We start from the raw sequence: 15,586 nt of genomic DNA on the forward strand, positions 1-15,586 counted from the left end.
TTTTTATTGGGACATGCCTATGATCGGTCTGGGCCAACTGTTGTTGTGTTTAGTTGATGCGGTATCAACAGCAGTTGAACTTTGTAAACGTGGCTGTTTGTGTGTGGATGGCAGCAGGCTCTTGGTGCAGTGCTCTCTGCCAAACACCTGCCTGCTGCTGCCCACCAGTGTACTGGGCCCCGCCCCCAGTCAATGATTAAGGGACCTGTTTTGTATCACACATAAAAGTAGTAAATAAGCGATTCAACAACAAAGATTCAGCTAGGCTAAAACATTCAAAACTAGACCTCACCTCCATTCAGTCCAGAAGCCATAAGGTGTGATAAAGATGGCTTGTTCGCAGCAGCAAGAGTGTGGCTCTGTTCACGGGCCAGACAAGCCAAATGGTCTGAGTGTACACTGGGTATCTGTGAACAGTGAGTGACAACATGTGTTCCTTATTAAACACAGGGCATACGAGACGGCTATACATCTAGGAATAGTAAACCATGTCTATTGTAGCACTGTGTGATGTACCTGCTCCTGTCTCATGGTGTTGGTCTCTGTGCAGCATAGGCCCTGAGGGAACAGCCTCTTCACATCCTGAACAGCTCTCTGATAGCTTCTCGATCCTACAACATAGTATTATATCATTCATCATGAGCTACTAACATTACATCTGAAACATTAAAGCCTTGTTCCAAAGCCAGTCTCAGCCACTCTGTAACTGATTGATCTATGTTGTCTGGCAGGGCCTGGAAGGTGGCCCAGTATGGTGCGTGGGCGAGGGCAACTGACTGACCATAGATGCCGCTGTGTAGCTGGTCCGAGCTGTAATAGGCCCTCCAGAGGAATTGGTCCTGAGCGCGGGCCTGGGCAGGGTCCTCAGGTCCCAGCACGTCCAGTAGCCTCTTCACAGCGTTCTCCCTCTGCAGGCACAGAGCCAGGGAAGGCCCAGAGCTCAAGTACTGGACATGGGCTTCTACAGCAGAGGGGTCCTAGAGGAAAACACAAGAGGAAAACTGAGCTGAACCAATGCATTTAAAACAATATAACAATCTGTCCACTGGCCTGGTTTAGGTAGGTAGGAATATGTGAGTTGCCTGATGCTCTGCAGTAGACACCAGTGACACAGCTGTGCTATTGTCCAGAACCAGCACATGCAGGCCCACCACAGTGAAGCCACTCCGCTGGACTTTGCTGAGGATTTTCCCCAGAGCATGGCTCCACACTCCAGGCTTGAACAGACACAGTGTGACCAGTGGCTGGGGGCCTGATGGAAACAGACAAGAGTGGCAAACAGGGTGCTTACACATTTTCAACTTTTGTATATATTTGTAACCATTGTTGAAGTAATCGACTTTGCAAGTAACCAATGTTTAATAAAACTTCCTACATTACATCATGCTATTTAACGGTCAAAGTTCATCCAAATAAACCCGTTTCCAAACTCACCCTGCACCATGCAGTTTAACAATGACTCACACTGGGAACCTGTAAGGAACATTAAACACAAGTCAGAAGGGAGGTGGGTGAGAGAGTCGTTTGAATGTGCTGATGACCCGGTGACACATACCAGCTACATTAATGCGTGGTGGGGGTAGGAACTTCAGTAATGGGCGCACACTGTGATCTGAAGATGAGAGAAAATCCACATAGATCCAGCTATCCTTGACATGATTACCCCAGATATAGGGTATAGTGAAATAGTAAAGCTTGCACTGGCTAGTTTTTTACCAGGGATCATGTCTCCCAGGGAGAAGAAGAGAGATGCTTGTCTGAAGGCCAATTCAGGAGTGGGAGACAACAGTATGTTCAGGTTCCCGGGGTAGTCCCGTGGCAGGAGCCGCCGTAGGGTGGCGAAGGCGTCCACCCTCCTCAGGGCACACACCAGGGCAGGGGAGGAGGCCAGGCCCACCAGGCTGCTCTGCCACAGCCGGTCTCCTACCTCATAGGGGCTCACCTCCCGCGCCTGCTGCCGGGACAATGTGGGCAGCCACTTCAGGGCCAGCAGCTCGAATCCATCCTCCCCGACATCGCCTGATAGAGAAACAGGGTAGAAAGGAGAGAAACGCAGGGCAAGGTTAGGTAGGTGAGGAGTTCAGTGCTACAGCTGAATTGCAAGTACAATATTGGTATTATGAATAACATTATGCATTTTAAATATATTTCATAACATGGGCTGTGTTGTAGGAATGGTTAATGTGGGGTAAAGTACCTGTTGTGTCCCTTGTCCAGAGCTTGTGTAGCAGGCTCAGGCCCTGACTGATGTCCCTTCCAGCCAGAGTAAGCACCACCACCTGCTCCAGCTCTGGGTTGGATGGACACCTGTGATTGGACAGCACCACATTGCAGGGGTTGGGTACGGCCCACATTCGCCCACCTGAGAACCAAGCATGAACATAAACTCAATTAGACCAGGAAGCCAAGGAGGGGGTCATCATTGACAGACTGTGTTAACTCTTCCCTTACCAAAGCTATGGAGCAGGCTCTCTCTGTAGGGCAACATGTGAAAGCAGCTGCTCGGGTCCAGCTTTCCTTCATCTGACAGTCTGATGTGGATACATCCCAACAACCTCTGCTTCTCCAACTCTTTCACAAGGGCTGACAAAAAGAGGAATCAGTGTCAATAGACGGAACATTGATGTCACAAGCTCAAATGCCTCTACAGTACCTATTAGCATCAAATGGGATATATGTTCTTTATACGCTGAGCGTACAAAACATTAGGAACACCTGCTCTTTCCATGACAGACTGACCAGGTGAATCCAGGTGAAAGCTGTGATCTCTTATTGATGTCACCTGTTCAACCATTGTAGATGAAGGTGTATGTGTGCCATTCAGAGGGTGAATGGGCAAGACAAAAAAATTAAGTTCCTTTCAACGGGGGATGGTAGTAGGTGCCAGGCTTGAGTGTGTCAAGAACTGCAACGCTGCTGGGTTTTTCAAGCTCAACAGTTTCCCGTGTGTATCAATGGTTCACCACCCAAAGGACGTCCAGCCAACTTGACACAACTGTGGGAAGCATTGGCGTAAACATCGGCCAGCATCCCTGTGGAACGCTTTCAACACCTTGTAGTCCATGCGCCAACGAATTGAGGCTGTTCTGAGGGCAAAAGGGCGTACAACTCAATACTAGGAAGGTGTTCCTAATGTTTTGTACACTCAGTGTACTTTTGAGGTGATAGAAGGAGAGATATTAGGTATTACAGGGTTAAGTGCTATACCTGCAGGCAGGCTGGCACAGTGACGCAGGCCACTCTCTCTCCTCAGAAGTAAGACCAGGCAGTGGGAAGACAGCTCGACCTTCTCATCCACAGTAACAGTGGGCGGACTGCAGAACACTGACACCTTGTCAAAGAGAAAGACACGTTTTTAAGGGCATAGTCAACATTGATCTCACCGGCTCCTCTCAGGCGCTATGCTGTCAGTTCAGTGTGGTGTGACTGATCTGGGGACAGTGTGGTGGAGGTGGGGTCGTTACCTGCTGACTGGTGAGTCCCAGTGCCTGGGTTCGTTTGGTGGGGAGCTGCAGCCTCTGGACCCCCCTCAGACTGAACCCTCTGCCCTCACACACAGACAGAACCTGGCTGTAGCAGCATGGTGCCACCGCTGGAGACACTATCAAGAACACGTCCACTATGAGGTGGGAAGGGAAGAGTCAGATCCACAGTAAGACATTTTGAAACTTCCAACTACTGTACTTATGATCTAGATTAGAGTAAAGCATTAAGCCATAACTCTGACATTGTTGACCTCAAGTGTGTACTTGTTTCTGAGTTACCTTTAACAGTAGCACACAGGGTGGTAGAGGACCTGGTTAAATACAAGGGGCTGCTTCCCTCTCCATCACCAGGGGCAGAGCTGAGAGTGTTGGAAGAAAATCGTGTTTTTGTGAAATACTTTAACTACTGTATGTGTTGTGTTGTGTGTGTTTAAGATGAAAACAAATGTATCAATCAGTGTTTACTGAGTAAACCTTCAGTCTCTTGACCTTCCATCTACTCATGATGATTAATGATGTTGTTTTACAACGCTTTGAGATTCTTTATATAAGGTATAGTGCTATAAAAGTTTAATAAATTATTATTATTAGTAGTAATATGTTTGTTTTTCTACTTGTAATGTTTGAGTGATGGTTGTGAGACATCAGGATGGCTCTGGACTACAAACACACCTGTCAGTTGGAGCCTGGTCAGGGTTCTGGGAATTATTTCCTGGAACTCTCCCTGCGAACCACGTGACCAGTTCCCTGTGCACACTGCTGGCCAGGCGAGGGGAGTAGAGGAGGGGCAAGTTCTTGCTGCTGTAGTGCAGGGCGTTGATGGATGCCGGGTCTGTCTTCCTAGCCAGCAGGGGGTCTGAAGGGCCTGTTACATCCTGCCACACGGTGCGAGCGTGAGGCCCTCGGACAGCCAGGGCAAGGACGGGCTGATCGGCCCCATCATCTCCCTGCCCGTAGGATACCATGCCTGAATCAGAGACAGACTTACTATAACTTACTGAATCATTCCAGTCTAGGCCACTGAAGATCTGCAGACTAGATAAGAATATAACAGAATAGAAGTTTATTAGTTGATAGACGTTTTACCGGTGCTGTTGGTCAGAAGGCCAGGAGGAGGGTAAAGGAGGCGGAGGCCACACACATCCAGGCCTGAGTTGTGGAGAAGCTGGAGGGTGTGGTGAACCACCAGGGGATGCAGGAACAAAGACGTGTATCCCAGAGCAACAGCTATCTGTGAGGAGAAGAAGAAATAAACTGTATGGTTGATTTCCTCATCCTATACCAACAGTCATGACCATGGGGTATTAACACTGAGGTTAGACGATACCAAGGAGCTTTGGAACAGCTGAGACAAGATGTTCTTACCTCTGTGTGTAGCTGCTGAGTGCACATGGTCTCAGGCCTCTGACAGCTGAGTTCCTGAGTCTCKACAGTCTGCCAGTAGAAGCCTGGGTTCAGACCGAAGGTCCTCTTCACAGCCTGAGACACAGGACAAAGATACAGCACATTACAGGGAACACATCCACATCATCAAGRCAATCTCKGATTCTAAGCATTCACCTGTACCTACTACCTACCATTTTGTCTGAGTTGACAGAGATAAAGCTGTCCAGGCAGGAGGCAGGTATGTGGACGGTTGGGGGATAGGCCTGTTGGTCTAATAGGCTCCTGAGCTGCGGCAGCCAATGGGTGATGGCTCTGAGGGAGGTCTGAGAGAGGAACCTGCAGACACGCTGCTGGAACACACTATGACCCTTATCCACACCCCGTTTCTATGAAGAAAAAGGAAAATCACTTAACTGCAGAAAAGGTGGTGGAGGAAKAGAGGAAATGTTRGGGTGCATTCACATAGAARWYGGAATTAGAATACTAKTAKTAKTAAMWAWWWMWAAWMMAWKWSSATSTRKATMRRTKTRKCRCMSKSRRMMSGMWRWKGMWSWAGMRMRWSMCRSTSMSKSWSYSKKKKYYRYRYMAMYMSRAGWSCKWSRRCWMRCRKRYMCRYCWGRWGSRSWYSSKCKSKSAKKSYWAKAGSWYCKSRYMCKRRYRCARCWRSASSMRSWGGMSCTSSWYCRRKKAKCWKACAAGTTAGAGGCCTCAGTAAYACATGGACTCCATCTCAAACAGAGTAKAAATAATCAYATGATCTCAGTTGAATGACGTTGTCAAGAACTAGTCAAATAAATATTCACCAAAGACAGAAACCAAGCAACCAGAGCATTGTATATATGGGATTTGGTTGTGGCTGACTCCACTGTTGGTGCTTTCCAATGATGACTGCTGCTGGCTACCAGGCCTGGACTGGAGAGACATACAGTCAGCAGCAAGCACTCCTTATCCTCCATATCAGCAGGCAGAGTATTAACTGATTGTAGGTGAGAGGCCTCCTGAAAAAAAGAACGAAAAATATTATATATGTAGGGGTAACGCTGAGGAAATGACAATGACAAAGAAGACTGAGTGGAGAGCTATTGAATTGTGAGCACCGAATCTCTGTTCCAGATGAACTTACAGTGTCATAAAGAACATCAGTCTTCTCAGCGGCAGGCTCCCTGTCTCCGGCAGACCTTGTTGGTCTAAAGCTTTCCAGCTGTTTCTGGAGCTGTTGCTGGCGCTGTGCTCTCTGTTTCTGTTGCTCTCTCTGCTCTCGGTCACTGACAGGTCACAAAACAGGTGTTCAGCCACCAGTGGAGGCTGCTGAGGGGAGGACGGCTCATAATAATGTCTGGAACGGAGCGAATGGAATGGCATCAAACCATGTGTTTGATATACAGTATTTGATACTATTCCACTCCAGCCTTTAGCACGAGCCCGTCCTCCCAAATTAAGGTGCCACCAACCTCCTGTGTGAGCCACTGTGACTAAGATTCAAGATACAGTATATGAGATAAAGTCCCCTAAAATGAATATCTTATCTACCTTTGTTTCTTTGGCTGCCCGGTAGTAGCACTCTGCTGAATAGCAGGTGTTCTCTCAACTGGCGGCCTGTTTTGGTCACTCTTCATTGTGGGAGATGTGGTTTGGTTGTCCACCTCTGGAAGCAGAGATGTTATCTCATTGTTAGCCTCAGGCAGCTTGTCCTTCAAGGCCACTCTTCTGGGGGTTCTGCATGTAGAATCTGCTGGAACTGGATCTTTCCTGTCCGGCTCTCTCCTGTTTCTGTTCGCCTCGCGTAACATTCTGAGTAACAGGCTCTTTCCAGTTACTTCCCTGGGAGAAGGGGGGGAAAAAACAGTAACTCAGGAAGGAGTAAAACTGAATTCATAGTTCACAGACACAGAGCCATTATAGTACTGTATATTTACAAACCTATGTAATAATGTTTAGAGCTTTACAATGGGTCAGTTATTCAAGGCAATATTTACTCTTTTCCATTCAGTAAACCAGACCGTATATTACTGTCTGTTTTCTCATCAGATTGGTTTTCGTCGTGTAGGTTGGGGTTGGTCAGTTTCATGGATTGTGATGAAGTGATGTTACATGGTCTGGTTGTGATCGTGGGAGGCTCAGGGTTACGTAAATCAATATAAACGGTGGGCGCTTCTTGGCGGCTTGGCTGCAACTCAAATGCCATCCTTTTGAAAGACTTTCTCCATCCACCATTTTGTCTGCAGTAAACAAAACGTTCATGTTAGTTCATGTTAATTACATTCTTCATAATCATGTGAAACCCACACTACTTGATCATATATTTTACCTGAAATTGGTAGGATGTTGGACAGGTGCTTTCTGAGGCACACCAGAAGTTTTATCTGGCGCAGTTTCCCTTTTCTCTTCAGCATCTCCACATGACTGTGTCCTACAGAAAGCAGCCAGCCTCTCCAATATAGTATCCTGTGACCTTACATTGTCTCCATCTGTGACCAAATTAAGAAATGAATTGATTACATCGTTATGATAATAGCATTGAGTGTGAATGACATGCTAGGTGCACACTGGTTACTTTACATCTACTAGTTGTTCAGCAGTAGCTATACAGTTGAAGTCGGAAGTTTACATACACCTTAGCCAAATACATTTAAATTCAGTTTTTCACGATTCCTGACATTTAATCCTAGTAAAAATTCCCTGTCTTAGGTCAGTTAGGATCACCACTTTATTTTAAGAATGTGAAATGTCAGAATAATAGTACAGAGAATTATTTATTTCAGCTTTTATTTCTTTCATCACATACCCAGTGGGTCAGAAGTTAACATACACTCAATTAGTACTTGGTAGCATTGCCTTTAAATTGTTTAACTTGGGTCAAACGTTTTGGGTAGCCTTCCACAAGCTTCCCACAATAAGTTGGGTGAATTTTGGCCCATTCCTCCTGACAGAGCTGGTGTAACTGAGTCAGGTTTGTAGGCCTCCTTGCTTGCACACGCTTTTTCAGTTCTGCCCACAAATTTTCTATAGGATTGAGGTCAGGGCTTTGTGATGGCCACTCCAATACCTTGACTTTATTGTCCTTAAGCCCTTTTGTCACAACTTTGGAAGTATGCTTGGGGAAATTGTCCATTTGGAAGACCCATTTGCGAGCAAGCTTTAACTTCCTGACTGATGTCTTGAGATGTTGCTTCAATATATCCACATAATTTTCCATCCTCATGATGCCATCTATTTTGTGAAGTACACCAGTCCCTCCTGCAGCAAAGCACCCCCACAACATGATGCTGCCACCCCCGTGCTTAACAGTTGGGATGGTGTTCTTCGGCTTGCAAGCCTCCTCCTTTTTACTCCAAACAGTGGCCAAACAGTTCTAATTTTGTTTCATCAGACCAGTGGACATTTCTCCAAAAAGTACGATCTTTGTCCCCATGTGCAGTTGCAAACCGTAGTCTGGCTTTTTTATGGCGGTTTGGGAGCAGTGGCTTCTTCCTTGCTGAGCGGCCTTTCAGGTTATGTCGATATAGGACTCGTTTTACTGTGGATATAGATACTTTTATACCGGTTTCCTCCAGCATCTTCACAAGGTCCTTTGCTGTTGTCCTGGGATTGATTTGCACTTTTCGCACCAAAGTATGTTCATCTCTAGGAGACAGAACGCGTCTCCTTCCTGAGCGGTATGACGGCTGCTTGGTCCCATGGTGTTTATACTTGCGTACTATTGTTGGTACAGATGAACGCGGTACCTTCAGGCGTTTGGAAATTGCTCCAAAGGATGAACCAGACTTGTGGAGGTCTACAATTTTTTTTCTGATGTTATGGCTGATTTCTTTTGATTTTAGCATGATGTCAAGCAAAGAGGTACTGAGTTTCAAGGTTGGCCTTGAAATACATCCACAGGTACACCTCCAATTGACTCAAATTATGTCAATTAGCCTATCAGAAGTTTCTAAAGCCATGACATAATTTTCTGGAATTTTCCAAGCTTTTGAAATGCACAGTCAACTTAGTGTATGTAAACTTCTGACCCACTGGAATTGTGATACAATGAATTATAAGTGAAATAATCTGTCTGTAAACAATTGTTGGAAAAATGACTTGTGTCATGCACAAAGTAGATGTCCTAACCAGCTTGCCAAAAGTAGTTTGTTAACAAGAAATTTGTGGAGTGGTTGACAAACGAGTTTTAATGACTCCTACCTAAGTGTATGTAAACTTCCAACTTCAACTGTATCAGTGATACCTTAGAGTTACCCTATTGTCTACCTGGTTGTATTTCCATAGGTTCGTCAGACACACTGACTCCTAAATAGAGTCTATCTGTTTGAAGAGTCAGAAGAATCTGGTCCAGATCCCAGTGCTCCAGTGGCTGGTAAAAACACAAAGGTACTGATTTGTCGGACATAACACTTCATCAGTATCTATGTAACTGCAGAATGAAAATGACCAGAGGTCAACAAATACATTAGTTATTATGTAGTACCTTCTCAATTTATAACAGGAAACTTAAACTCACCTCAAAAGACAAAACAGTTTGACTATTTTGTAGTGGCTTTTTCATAGAGCCATTTGGTTCAGTTCTCTGTGTCTTTCTCAAAGCATTGAGTGACTCCACTGTGTTTTCTTCACAAGCTGTGTTATGTGAAGGGTGTGGCGATGTGGACTCAGTTGTTTTTTGTCTGTTTAGTGTGCCATGGCTGTGGTGCTCTGAGGTGTCCCCTTTCATCTCCACAGGAACGTTGCTACATGGATGGCCTCCTGCCCAAGCTGCATTTCTAATAGAGTCATGGCTGCATATCTCATTTACCTTATTACCTATGGGACTGAGCTCCTGGTGTGTGCCCTGCTGGGCTAAATCAGTGGCTTGATAAACTCCATGGGGTTCAGTTGTAGGCTCTCTATGAGGGCAAAGGGTCTCCTCTGTCAAACACAGTTGTGGCTGTGCCATAGATATTAGAAGCTCCTGTTTGGGATACACACAGATACACACACAGTAACCTTGTCAAGGACTGGTCACCAATTGGTGTAAACTTGCTCGGCTAGCTAGCTATTTCACGTTACCTCTATTTCAGAGTCCTCCAATGACAGACACTCTAGGCCCTCTGTGTGTTTAGGAAGAAGGGCTACTGGTCGCCGAAAGATGGATATGTCTTCTTCATTTTCAGACTGGAGAGTAAGATTTGACAAATTTCAGCTAACGTTTGATACATTTATCTAGATTTACTGTGGCACACAATTCAAACTCTTGTAGAACAGCAAGTAAGTAGCAAAGCTCATACAAATTAAGGGTTTTTCATAGGGCTAGCTAGCTAACGTTGTCTTACAGCTGCACTTCTTGTTAGCTAGCTAACGTTAGCTAAGTGCAGTAATCAAACTCACTGATGAAGAATCCGAATCAATAGACGGAATATGGGGTTTGAAGCTGTCAAAAAGAGCATTCCAACGCGTTGAAGGATCCGTGTCCATATTGACATAAACTAATGCATCTATAATCATCAAGATAGACCACTCTTATGTGAAAGCAGTAGCAGTCGGCTACACTAAGTTAGCTAAAGTTAAATAGCTGCTAACAACAACTAGCAAACTGTTGGTTACCATAACAACTGAACTACGAGAGTGAGGAGCACATATAAATTATGGAGGAGCACGTGTTGCAGTGCAGAAGAGATGGGGCCTGGGGAAAGACGGTCAACATGAACATGTCAACATCTTAACTGCGAGTTAAGTAATGTATGAACCGTTCAAGTTCTGCGGTCTATGAATCCTGCAGTAAAAGCTGTATTGGAAATGTGCTGCTTTAAAATTGCTTCTGTCCACTTCTTCAAAATGAAAACGTTATAGTGTCGTTATATATAGGCCCTGGAGGTTTACTTCTCCCTCTGCTTAGAGTTCTGGACCATTATGGTACAGGAGGAAGTGTTTGCCTTGTGTACACACATGGTCCATCTGGCCCCTCAATAGCTGGGCCTCTGCACCTTTAATTGGTAAAGGCTGCTATTGTTTACCTAGGGCCTATATCTATATTTGGTCGTGTGACCAATTCCTTGTTGAGCAAATCTGTCTCTTAAATATTTATTCAGAGGACAAAAACAAACATGACTTGTGTTTATTCAAAGGAGGAGTTTAATAGTCACCCATTCAAAAGTGGACTGCTTTGAAACATGTCCTAAAAGCTAAATGTACTGTACACTGTGCATTCTAGTAGGCTTACTTGCAATTTTTTTGTGCAATGATTTAATGAACATTTCATGAAATCTGAAACTAACTAAAAGTGTATGATGCAAAAGCTACATACTTGCAACATGTAAAGCCTAATTACCACAGTAGCAAAAATATTTTGTTACATTACATATTTTGAGAAATAATTTATATAGGCTAAATCATTGAATGTACAGGGAAACTTGTAGGCTAATAACAATTATTTTGAAACGATTGTCTTCCAAATGTCTGGCGTCTTTGACCCCTTCAGCAGTTCTTGAAATGTTCGTTGCTGATATCCCTCAGGTCATGGCCAACCAAGCCTGGAGGGCTGTTGCATGTTATATTGTTGTAGATTGTGACAACAGTGTGGGGTTCCTCTCCCTCAGCCAGGGTTTCCACTTGCCGGGGCACCGTCTGTGGTCTCCTCAAGCTGTAGTCTCTAAGGGGAAGAACACTGCAGTCACACTTCCAACGGTTCCCCGTCAGCCACAGTTGGTGTAGGGTGTCTGGGATATCTGGTGGAATGCTGCTAAGAGCGTTATCTTTCAGGTTTAGATAACGTAGCCTGGGCAGCAGCTGCATGGTACCATTGTGCAGGATCTCCAGCCTGTTAGCTGAGAGGTCCAGCCACGAGAGATGCTTCAAGGGCATGAGGCTCTCAGAGGGAAGTTGACGGAACAGGTTGCTGGACAGCAGCAGATAGTCCAGGTTCTTCAGGCCGTAGAAGGTGTGGGAGGTTAGGACCTCGAGCTTATTGAATCTCAGGTCTAGTTGTTGTAGGCCCAAGAGTTCCACGAAGCTCTGGCGCTCCACCACAGAGATGTTGTTGTTTTGAAGAAAGAGTCGTCGCAGACCCGATAGTCCAATGAAAGCTTGGGTCGTGACCCTGGTCAGACAGCCCTTATCCAGGTGAAGACTGTGGAGCTTGGAGAGACCTTTGAACACTTGGTCTGGAAGACTGCGGAAACAGCTGCCAGACAGGTTAATGACAGCCAGGTGAGAGAGGCCCATGAAGGTGCCCATCCGGGCCTCCTGCACCTGGTTGTGCTCCAGCTCCAGAACCTCCAGGTGCCCAAGCCCCTCAAAGATCCTGTCCCCCAAGGCATGGATCCGGTTGTAGCTCAGACGCAGTTCTTCAAGGTACTGCAAGTCACGGAAAGTCCTGGGCCTTAGTCCACTGATGGAGTTGTTGGAGAGCCGCAGCACATGGAGGCTGTGAAGACCAAGGAAAGTCTCATCGTGGAGCGCTGATAGTTTATTGTTTGTGAGATCCAGCCATCTGAGGGACTTCATACCCACAAAGGCTCTGGGTACCACCGTCACTATCTGATTCTGYGCCAGGTAAAGCTTTTGCAGTTTGGGGAGCTTCAWYAACACATTAGCCTTAATGACCTTCAGGTAATTTCCYGTGAGGTCCAACTCCTTCAGCTCGGTAAGACCTTGGAAGAGTTGTGGCTGTAAGTAAGCCAGCCTATTCCCAGCKAGKACCAGCTCCCTCAGGCCATGCAGGTRATGGAACCCAGTCTCAGGCAACACTGCTAATGAYTTCCACCCCAAGTTGAGAAGCCACATATGTGYGAGYCCAGCAAACAYCTTCTCCTCAATGCGGGACAGTTGGTTGTTATGGAGACTAAGCGAGGCGAGGTTAGGCGTGTTCTGGAAGATAGTGCCCGGCAACGAACGGATGCGGTTGCGCTCCAGGTGGATGTGAGCTAGCGACTTAAGCCCTCTGAACACCTGGGAGTCAAGGGACACCAGCTGACCGCTCTGTAGATTCAGAAAATCCAAGTTGCTGAGATCCTTGAAYGCGGTGGCAGGCAGAGTGGTGAACAGGTTTCCATCCAGCCAGAGGGAGCGAGTGGAGACAGGCASGTCAGAGGGGGCCTGGGTGTAGTTGCGTGCGCTGCAGTAGACATTGAGCTCTAGACTGTAGTCGTCATGCAGACAGGTGCAGCCCTTGGAACAAGGAATGGGCTCCTCAGTAGGTTTCTCTCCCCCTGTGTCAGGGTCTGGCAACACCAGTGATGTCCCCAGTACCCACAACACCAGTAGCACAATGGTGTGCATAACAGCTGGGGGTAGAGAGCAGAGGAAGTAAGCTCAATGTTGGTGCTCCTTATCTAAAACTACTTAATATGCTTATTCTCTTTGTAATTAACATGTATTTTCTCACATTTTAAGTCCTCCCTGAAAGCCAATCAATTAACATGTGTACTCAGATTTTACGTGAACCAACTTAAGATCAATAGTATAGGCAACGCCTAGGCCTATTTCCAATATCATTATAATTTTTTTTTTACTGCAAACATTCATTACTAAAATATGCAAAGCTACTATAAAGTGTACATTCATTTCTATTATGTGTCATTTTAAAAGATGAAAGTTCAATGAATCAGAATAGTTCACCTTACCTTATATTTCAGCGATTTTGACTGAGGTAGACCGACAGACAGCCACCCACTAAACGAAGGACGTGTGTATTTGTGTTTGGAATGGAAAACCTGCCTAGTCTTTCTAGAAAAAGTCAGACCCACTGAACTCTCAGAATTAACCTGTTCATACCCTATGACCAGCATCATCATCAGTCTTTCAATGAGACTATGGTCTTATCTCTCTCAAATATATTTTTTATACGTATACAAACCTATCAGTATCTTTATAAGTATATTTTGAGTGAACATTCTTAACTATTTGATGTTCAAGAATATAATAAACAAAATGCATTTTTTCCCCCATGACCTCAGTTACCTCTTATCTCTCTATTGGTTCTTACTACATAACATCATTAATACCGCAAAAATTAATATTATATGAATGTCTACTGTACATATGGTCTGGTGGTCTGACTTTCAAGTAGCCTTTTGCTGTTTACTAAAGCCAGGGTCAGATTCTGACTGATATAGACAGCATGGCTGAGAGATAAGACAAACCTGGTGCAATAAACCTGTGCTGGCTGAAAAGTAGCAATGGCATTTTGAAATGTACAATTGAAGTCGGAAGTTTACATACACCTTCGCCTAATACATTTAAACTCAGTTTTTCACAATTCCTGACATTTAATCCTAGTAAAAGTTCCCTGTCTTAGGTCTGTTAGGATCACCACTTTATTTAAAAATGTGAAATGTCAGAATAATAGTAGAGAGAATGATTTATTTCAGCTTTAATTTCTTTCATCACATTCCCAGTGGGTCAGAAGTTTACATACACTCAATTAGTATTTGGTAGCATTGCCTTTAAATTGTTTAACTTGGGTCAAACYTTTCGGGTAGCCTTCCACAAGCTTCCSACAATAAGTTGGGTGAATTTTGGCCCATTCCTCCTGACAGAGCTGGTGTAACTGAGTCAGGTTTGTAGGCCTCCTTGCTRGCACACGCTTTTTCAGTTCTGCCCACAAATTTTCTATAGGATTGAGGTCAGGGCTTTGTGATGGCCACTCCAATACCTTGACTTTGTTGTCCTTAAGCCCTTTTGTCACAACTTTGGAAGTATGCTTGGGGTAATTGTCCATTTGGAAGACCCATTTGCGACCAAGCTTTAACTTCCTGACTGATGTCTTGAGATGTTGCTTCAATATATCCACATACTTTTCCATCCTCATGATGCCATCTATTTTGTTAACTGCACCAGTCCCTCCTGCAGCAAAGCACCCCCACAACATGATACTGCCATCCCCGTGCTTCACGGTTGGGATGGTATTCTTCGGCTTGCAAGCCTCCCCCTTTTTCCTCCAAACATAACGATGTTCATTATGGCCAAACAGTTCTATTTTTGTTTCATGAGACCAGAGGACATTTCTCCAAAAAGTACGATCTTTGTCCCCATGTGCAGTTGCAAACTGTAGTCTGGATTTTTTTATGGCAGTTTTGGAGCAGTGGCTTCTTCCTTGCTGAGCTGCATTTCAGGTTATGTCAATATAGAACTAGTTTTACTGTGGATATAGATACTTTTGTACGTGTTTCCTCCAGCATCTTCACAAGGTCCTTTGCTGTATTCTGGGATTGATTTGCACTTTTCACACCAAAGTACACTCATCTCTAGGAGACAGAACGCGTCTCCTTCCTGAACGGTATGACGGCTGCGTTGTCCCATGGTGTTTATACTTGCGCACTATTGTTGGTACAGATGAACGTGGTACCTTCAGGCGTTTGGAAATTGCTCCAAAGGATGAACCAGACTTGTGGAGGTCTGCAAATTTCTTTCAGAAGTTTTTGCTAACTTCTTTTGATTTTCCCATGATGTCAAGCAAAGATTTTGAAGGTTGATGATGATGATGTCAATTAGCCTATCAGAAGCTTCTAAAGCCATGACATCATTTTCTGGAATTTTCTAAGCTGTTTAAATGCACAGTCAACTTTGTGTATTTTAACTTCTGACCCACTGGAATTGTGATACAGTGAACTATAAGTGAAATAATCTGTCTGTAAACAATTGTTGGGAAAATTACTTGTGTCATGCACAAAGTAGATGTCCTAACCGACTTGCCAAAACTACAGTTTGTTAACAAGAAATTTGTGGAGTGGTTGACAAACGAGTTT

General features: G+C 44.9%; 3 protein-coding genes across 3 annotated transcripts in view; 1 reads left to right on the plus strand and 2 right to left on the minus strand.

Moving 5' to 3' along the window:
- The window catches only part of LOC111980094 (putative E3 ubiquitin-protein ligase UNKL), a 15,703-nt gene extending 15,507 nt beyond the window's left edge, over positions 1-196 (plus strand). The window contains exon 8 of the mRNA XM_024010758.2: positions 115-196. Coding sequence (XP_023866526.2) covers positions 115-196 — 82 coding nt within the window. The remainder of the gene's footprint in view (positions 1-114) is intronic.
- A 1-nt stretch (position 197) lies between these two features.
- Positions 198-10,609, minus strand: LOC111980777 (dynein axonemal assembly factor 8). Its single transcript, XM_024011755.2, has 25 exons — positions 10,230-10,609; positions 9,912-10,016; positions 9,367-9,813; positions 9,117-9,219; positions 7,180-7,339; positions 6,848-7,090; positions 6,402-6,692; positions 5,995-6,136; positions 5,654-5,869; positions 5,063-5,257; positions 4,851-4,964; positions 4,572-4,716; positions 4,158-4,452; positions 3,765-3,844; positions 3,465-3,619; positions 3,208-3,331; positions 2,452-2,583; positions 2,198-2,362; positions 1,717-2,019; positions 1,556-1,612; positions 1,435-1,473; positions 1,083-1,252; positions 782-977; positions 517-611; positions 198-407 (listed from the first exon to the last, which is right to left on the minus strand). The coding sequence occupies exons 1-25, from the start codon at positions 10,344-10,346 to the stop codon at positions 282-284; spliced, it is 4,215 nt and encodes a 1,404-aa protein (XP_023867523.2). The 5' UTR covers positions 10,347-10,609; the 3' UTR covers positions 198-281.
- Positions 10,610-10,950: 341 nt separating this feature from the next.
- LOC111980779 (insulin-like growth factor-binding protein complex acid labile subunit) lies at positions 10,951-13,571 on the minus strand. The gene is made up of 2 exons (XM_024011757.1): positions 13,463-13,571; positions 10,951-13,123 (listed from the first exon to the last, which is right to left on the minus strand). The coding sequence occupies exon 2, from the start codon at positions 13,116-13,118 to the stop codon at positions 11,316-11,318; it is 1,803 nt and encodes a 600-aa protein (XP_023867525.1). The 5' UTR covers positions 13,119-13,123; positions 13,463-13,571; the 3' UTR covers positions 10,951-11,315.
- Between the last annotated feature and the right edge of the window lie 2,015 nt (positions 13,572-15,586).

Source organism: Salvelinus sp. IW2-2015, linkage group LG20 (assembly GCF_002910315.2).
Source record: "Salvelinus sp. IW2-2015 linkage group LG20, ASM291031v2, whole genome shotgun sequence".
Lineage (NCBI taxonomy): Eukaryota > Metazoa > Chordata > Actinopteri > Salmoniformes > Salmonidae > Salvelinus > Salvelinus sp. IW2-2015.